At 38.2% G+C, this 7,777-nt stretch overlaps 1 protein-coding gene across 2 annotated transcripts; it reads left to right on the top strand.

Annotated features, from left to right (window-relative positions):
- The first annotated feature begins 2,672 nt into the window (after window positions 1-2,672).
- On the top strand, window positions 2,673-4,224 carry LOC131363937 (erythroblast NAD(P)(+)--arginine ADP-ribosyltransferase-like). Of its 2 annotated transcripts, none has more exons than XM_058406936.1 (3): window positions 2,673-2,758; window positions 3,039-3,142; window positions 3,241-4,224. In XM_058406936.1, exons 2-3 carry the CDS (start codon window positions 3,071-3,073, stop codon window positions 3,913-3,915), a joined length of 747 nt encoding a protein of 248 aa, XP_058262919.1. In that variant the 5' UTR covers window positions 2,673-2,758; window positions 3,039-3,070; the 3' UTR covers window positions 3,916-4,224. The 2 variants fall into 2 exon arrangements, with proteins under 2 accessions (XP_058262919.1, XP_058262920.1); XM_058406937.1 differs by having other exon boundaries at window positions 2,702-2,758; window positions 3,044-3,142.
- Window positions 4,225-7,777: the final 3,553 nt, after the last annotated feature.

The raw sequence follows: 7,777 nt of genomic DNA, 5'->3' as shown, positions 1-7,777 counted from the left end.
ACACCCTGAAGGGATCATTTTAATAGTCGACACTATCTTACCATGTCTGGACAGTTCTCTCTCCAACACTTCATCACTAATGAATGGGGGTAGATTGGACAATGTTACTCTTTTTGCCAGACTAACTAAGGGGAAAACAACTGTGCGCGCATTTCTAAGCACGATTCCACGTTCAACAACAAGATTAACTTTATCAGTTGAATCCAGAAACATCACAACTGCACTCTTCATTCTCGATGCCACTTTTATACATTCATAGCCAACCACTTCACCAACCGCAAGACTACACTCCTCTACCGAATAATCCACACCGACCGGCATTTTAACACCATGCCGGCGGGAAAGATTTTTAAATGCTGTGCTCATATTTTTGGCAAAAACAACCAGCCTAGGCTGGTTGTCGCTGTCCCACTTAATCCCAACCCTCCCCTAGAAACGACACCAAAAGTGCTCAAGGAATAAAAAGTATTAACCACCAGTGATATTTACAACTAAATTGCCTTTTAGTGAGAGAGAGAGAGAGAGAGAGAGAGAGAGTAAGTGAGAGAGAGAGAGAGAGAGAGAGAGAGAGTGAGATCTACTTTATTTAATAATCAGTATAAATTGTATTTGTACAAAAACATTGTTTTAAGCATAAACATTAAATATACAGTGACCAAAAAGTAGCAATATCAAGTAATAATCCACATCCTTATGTATTAATATATTGAGACCACAGCTGTAAATGAACCCATGGTGCTGGCACATGTACAAATCAGTGATAAAGTGAGGGAGTGACGCCTCTTTAAGTACTGCTGCTGGCTGAGCTGGAGGGTCTGCACATTACATTGTATGCTCTGTACCTGATCTAGCACCTCCAAAAGTGGGAGCTCCAGCACCTGCACTGTTACAATGAGTACCTGTCTCTCAGTACAGTGATTTCTCACTGGTAGTTTTTTTACTCCTTCCCATTAAATCACCCAGCTCCAAACTTTAAACCTCAAGAATAGAATTTTTACCCAGTTTTTTTGTCAGGTAATTTACATGGGGGATGTGGTAGCTGAGAGGTTAAGGTGTTGGACTGTTCAGAAGGTTGTGAGTTTGAATCCCAGATCCACTGAACTGCCACTGCTGGGCCCCTGAGCAAGGCCCTTAACCCTCAATAGCTCAGTTGTAAAAAAAAAAAAAATGAGATGGATTTTAAGTCGCTCTGGATAAGAGCATCTGCCAAATGCCATAAATGTTTCTTTGTTGACTACCTAGATAGCTTTTTAAAATAAAACACTCCCCCCATTCTCCTAAACAGTAGAAATAGTTACAAATCACCATAAAATCTCACAGACCTCAAATTGGACAGAAAGATCATTTTTTGTCTTTAATGTTTTTATTTTATTTAAAAGTACAGATTTTTGTTATGTATAACATTTGGAAAGTTTCTGTTATCAAGGATAGTAACATGTTTTTTCCACTGTGTCTCTGACACATGGTATTTTCCCTCCACCATGTCTTGTGCACTCTCAGTAGTTCTCACAATACCACAGGTATATTTATGTTAGGTTAAGGCCCTAAAGCAGAGGGATGATCTTGAAGATTATAAAACTGATTGTTACAATAATCTCAATATTAACCAAAGCAGATGAATGTATTTTTATGTTTTTTTTATACAGCTAAAACAGCCTGGGTTCAAATTAACCCCAGAAAACACACAATGATGCCACAAAATGTATACAGGGCACTGAAAACATATTATCATGATTATTTTATGTTTACCTGGTTGTCCTCATTATATTAGAAAAAGTCATTAAATATGATGAAAAAATGTCAACAAAACACCAACAATGGGCATGTGAGCATCAGAACTGGACCACAGAGTGATGGAAGAAGGTCGAGCCGGGTGCGTCGCTTACCTGGGGAACACATGGCATTTGGATGCACTATGGGAAGAAGGCAAGCTGGCAGAGGCAGTGTCAGTGCTTTGGGCAATGTTCTGCTGGGAAAAGTTGGGTTCTGCCATCCATGTGGATGTTACTTTGACATGTACCACCTACCTAAGCATTGTTGCAGGCCATGTATATACTTTCATGGAAACTGTATTCCCTGATGTCTGTGGCCTGTTTCAGCAGGATAGTGTGTGTGCCACAAAGCAGAAATGGTTCAGGAATGGTTTGATGAGCACTATAATGAGTTTGAGGTGTTGACATGACCTCCAAATTTCCCAGATCTCAATCCAGTTGAGCATCTGTGGGATGTGCTGAAAAAACAAGCCCGATCCATGGAGGCCCCACGTCGCAACTTACAGGACTTAAAGGATCTGCTGCTAAGATCTTGATGCCAGATACCACAGCACACCTTCAAGGATCCTGTGGACACCATGCCTCAATGGGTCAGGGCTGTTTAGGCAGCGAAAGGGGGAACAACACAATATTACTGTAGGCAGGTGGTCATAATGTTATACCTGATCAATGTATATTTAGAGACATTTAAATATTGAATGGACCCAAAGGATAATAGGAGGGTTAAAAAGTGCATTTAAACATTTGCAACATTCTGAGAAAGATTATGTTCGTATTAGGACTAGAATTTTTACTGAACATAAAATCACACCTCAAAACTGTCAGCCTCGCACTTTGAGGAGAAAACAACTCCATTTATGGTGATTGAAAAGGGAAGTAGATGTGTATAAGAAGGGATGAGTTGAAGTTCTGAAACACTGAGCAGCTTCTCAAAAACCCCAGTGTCTTTTGCTTACTGTTTAAGAAGTCTTGAGACCATCAGAGCTGTGAGTATTATTATTGCACCGTTTGTTCAGAATTTTATTATCTAATCTTCAAGCAAACTGTACATTTATTTCAGACATAATACTGTATTATTTATGATATTATGAGAACATTATTCACTGTGCCACTGGAATAATTCATGCTAGAAAATGTGTTATCAATGCATATCAGGTGTCTGCGAAGTTTTCAATATTTTTCACGTTGATATCACTTACTTACTTGATATTACTTACTTAAACCAGTTGAACTGCTTGTACTTCATTCCCCAATAAATTATCAAAGAACAGAAAGAAAGGCAGGAATTCAGATTAACAATGAGGAAAGCTGTTTTCATCAACACCACTGCCATCATCATCATCAACACTTTAGCAGTTGTTTGCACATGGGTGAGTTTCTCTTTCAAGTTCTGCTCTGAGTAGACATTTTATTATCAGTAATTTTGTAATAATGTTTTTTGGCAAATGTTTTCACTCTAATTTTATAGAAAAAAGACATTGTCTTTGACCTGGACATGGCCCCTAAATCTGTTGATGACCAATACATGGGCTGCGGCAATAAAATGTACAACGAGGTTAAAAGCAAGATCCTACAGGAAGAGTTTAAAAAAAATGAGTTGTTTGAAAAAATTTGGAACAAGCACAATGTTACTGATGATTTTACGAGAATAATAAAGGTCTACACCGACCATACTCCACTTTATTCACAACTCAATGATGCTGTCGGCTCAGGAAGAAAAAAGTACCTTACTCAATTTAACTACAAAGCCTTTCATTTCTTGCTAACATACGCCATACAAACGTATAAAGTACAGACATGTGTTAATGTTTTCCGCAGAACCAAGGCTAGTTTTAAGAGAAGTTTTTTTAGCAGTGTAATGCGATTTGGCAGGTTTACTTCAACTTCACTTAGAAATAACATGACTGACTTTGGCAATATTACCTGTTTTAAAATTGGAACATGCTACGGTGCAAACATCTCCGCCATTTCTGTGTACCCTAATGAGGAAGAGGTGCTAATCCCACCTTTTGAAAAATTCAAAATCACAAACACTGAAAACAACAAGATGAACTGCGGTGTCCTTTACACTCTACAGAGCGCGGGAACTTGTAGCAATATGAACTGTGAGCTGTTTAAAATGAAATCAACGGTAAAGTGTTGATATCAATGTGTTGATGTTATTATAACACCACTGCTAACATGACTGGATAATTTTAGACATGATGTAACGTGTTCTAAGCATGTGTTGATGTCAGTGAGATACATTTTGTTTTTACATTATAAAATTGCAAAATAATAATTACATGATTGTAATTTCAACAATTTTATCTGAGCTTTTGCTTGAAGAGGATCTAGCAAGGTTTTGTAGCACAGCACCAACTTAATGTCTGAAAAAAATGTTGATGACTGTTTATTATTGGCAACATGTATAGACTGTTTGTAACCTGCTTTTCTCATTAAAAGAAATCTGGACCACATGGCTGAGGTTCACAAATTATTTTTAATGACAGTAAGTAAGTAAGTAAGTAAATAAATAAATAAATGTATGTTGTTTACTTATGGACCAGATGAACTGTTTGTCTTTGTTGCAGTGAAATGGTTCTGACTCCTGTACAGTGGGGTGTCACGTTTCAGGGGGATGCAGCCAGTCAGACCAAAGTGCAGGATTAAGACAGTCCTTGTGTTTATTAACTAAAAATAACACAAACCACACGACATAACAAACATAACATGAAATAAACAAAACACAAATACCTGAAGGCCTCACTGAAAACAAGGACTCAACGTAGAAAAACCTGAATAAAAACCCAAGAAACCAAACACAGGTATAAATAGGGCAAGACATTAGGAGCAAATTGGAAAGAGGTGAAAGGACACATGTCATAACCACATAACATTCAACAAGGTATGATCATTTACCTTCCAGCACCCCCTCTGGTGGTCAGGCAGGGAATTGTCCCAGTAGTTCCTGACATGGTTTCACTATCCTGGAGCACTCTGAAAACACTCTGAAAGCACTGAAAGCCGATGTTCAGTGAGGAAATGTGGGGTTTAGAGAAAAACAGCAGGGAATACCACATTGATTAAAGACATGCACGGAACACACACACACACACCCACACACTATATAATTAATATTACTTAATACTTAATTATTAAAATATTTTTGCCTTGTTATGAAGTCTGAAAGTAAAAATGTTTTACGACACTAGTATTAGAGTTCATAAATTATGTTACAGTGCCCCCTGCTGAACACTTCGTTGGTGAATAGATAAAATAAATAAATAAAATAAATAAAAACGAGTAAACCAAATAATAAACAAATTACAACAATTACCAGAAAATATATTTAATTAGTTCACTAATAAAATATAAAAACAAAACAAACAACAACATAAGAAACAAACAAACATCTTAAGTTCTGACTTAATTTTGCCCCCTGATAACCAGATTATTGATTTTAAAAACAAATTAAATCAAAATTAATTAAATAACAAAACATAAATTCTAGCAACTGATAAAATGCACACAGCATTATATAACATTTAAATAGACAGATAAATATAGTGAGTTAGTTTGGGGGGGGGGGACTTATTTGCAATTTAATTCTCCAAATAAGACTTAATAAATTATATTTATATGACCCCTGCTGGCCACATTGAATATTTATTTATTTATCTGGTTTATCTGCTTTATATGTTATTGTTTATGTAATATATAGAGATCTGGGCAGCTTAATAAGCATCATTTCTATAAGATATACTTTGGTTACTAGGCTATTTTTTACATTTAACTCTTCTATTTATTAGCTCAAAGATCACGAGTCTTGCTTGAGGAATATGAATAGCAGTTTCCTCATTTGCTTCATAATCAGAATAATCAGACTCAGATTTGACCTCAAGATGGTCTGGATATTCTCCTTTATTCAACACTCATGACCAAAATGAGTTCCAGAGCATCCAGGGCTGTCAACCTTCTGCTGCTCATTTTGTGAAACTCTGACAGCAAGTACATCATATGTAGCTGCAGAGTTGTAAAGAGACTCCAGGAACGGTAGGAATGGGATCCATGTGCGGAATTATTAAACACAAGCAAACTAATCCATATCGGCAGGCAGAAGATTAAATGGTTTGACAGACAGCAGAGGTCAAAAAACCTGTAAACAATAAGAACTAGAAAACAAAATGGAAACACAAAGCAAAAGGGTCATGTAAATAAATCACAATACTTCGTGCAGATCGTGGTGTGCACGTCATATTTATTTCCAGGATGGTGCGTACCAGATAGGCAGGGGGATCGTCGATACCTAGAGGTGATGGGGGTTTGTGAATAGAGGAAGTGTGTATGAAGCATGGGTGTGCAGGTTTCAGGAGGGAGACATAAAAGTTGTGATATGGTGTGGCATGATATGGAGTAGGAAGACTACTCAGAGACTACTGGTGTCCTTCTACCAGTGCTCCATAGAGAGCATCCTAACCTACTGCATCAGCATATGGTTCACCAGCTGCACAGTGGCTCAGAGGAAAGTGCTCCAGAGGGTCATAAACATGGCCCAGAAGATTGTCGGCTGCCCTCTCCCAACACTGGAAGAACTACACAGTTCACACTGTATTAACAAAGCCCAAAGCATCCTTAAGGACACACCCCAGACGCGATCTGTTTGAACTGTTACCATCAGGATGGCGATACAGAACAATCAGAGCCAGGAAAAACAGAATAAAAAACAGCATTTATCCAAAAGCCATAACTGCAATCAACAATCTAAAACACTGTTAACATGGGAATGTGCTATAGGGGATGAATGTATGATTGTATGTGGGACAGGTGACTTTAACTTATTTTAGTTAGTTTTTTTATACCATTTCCTTTATTCTTTATACTAATTAGTATTTTTATATTGTTGAAGGTTGAATGTATGTATGACTGCAGTTGCAGTATGACTGAAGTTGCAAACGGTAGGTGACTGGGTTGATCTGTCGAATAATACGGAAGGGGCCAATGAAGTGTGGACTGAGCTTACGGCAGGGGACTCTCAATTTTAAATTCTGGGTGGAGAGCCACACCCATTGACCCACACAGTACCTGGGATGGGGTGCCGGAGGCGGCTTGCCTGAATCCTTTGTCTGTGTATGTCCCTCTGCAGGCATAAGTGGGCAGACTCGTTGGCTTTGTTGAATCCAGTTGTGGTTGAATAAACCACAGGGATGTCGGCTAGTTCTCTGGACCACGGAAACAGTGGGGTTGGTATCCTAGGACACACTGGAAGGGAGTTAGGCCGGTGGAGGAGTGAGTGAGGGAGTTCTGGGCGTACTCAGCCCATGGGAGAAATTCACTCCAGCGGTGCTATTCTCAGCCACAGTAAGTTGTTAGACATTGACCGATCTCGTTCAGACCGATCTTGTTCAGACCGATCTCATTCAGACGTTCTGTCTGCCCATTTGATGTTATGCTGCATGTTATGCTGATATTTATATTCAGCTGACTGCGAAAAGCCCTCCAAACCCGGGAGGTAAACTGTGTTCCCTGATTAGATACAATGGCATCTGGGAGGCCATATATTTGAAAAACTTGATTAAACAGGGTCATGGTAGTTTCCACAGCTGTAGGCAGTCCTTTAAGGGGAATCAGTCTGCAGGCCTTAGAGAATCTGTCTACTGCCACTAGAATGGTATTACAGTAATACCTTGCAGATCTGCGTCTCACAATTCGTGGCTTCACTGATCCGCGAAATTTTCTTTGGAAACTAACTAAGTTGCAGCCGTGAATTTTTCGCAGACCTGCCAAATCCTTGCAAAAGTTTTTACGGCAATTTATACATTTTCATGCTTTTTAATGTGAAATTATTAAGAAAAGTTTAGTTTATTAATTAAGTAATATAAATATAAAAGTAAAATCAACAAAATATCAATATAAATAAAATATAAGTGTTAATTTAATTATATTGAATGTCGCCGATATTGTGTACATACAGTACAGCCATTACGACACACTATTGGCTAGAAGGGTTGGAAGTAGCCAATCAC

Source organism: Hemibagrus wyckioides, linkage group LG13 (assembly GCF_019097595.1).
Source record: "Hemibagrus wyckioides isolate EC202008001 linkage group LG13, SWU_Hwy_1.0, whole genome shotgun sequence".
Lineage (NCBI taxonomy): Eukaryota > Metazoa > Chordata > Actinopteri > Siluriformes > Bagridae > Hemibagrus > Hemibagrus wyckioides.
The sequence above is the reverse complement of the archived record's forward strand: the minus strand, read 5'-3'. Positions and strand labels throughout refer to the sequence as shown.

Coding starts and splice junctions, on each gene's coding strand:
- LOC131363937 (XM_058406936.1), top strand. CDS start 3,071: ATGAGGAAAGCTGTTTTCATCAACACCACTGCCATCATCATCATCAAC. Junction 3,143..3,240: donor TAGCAGTTGTTTGCACATGG/GTGAGTTTCTCT, acceptor CTAATTTTATAG/AAAAAAGACATTGTCTTTGA.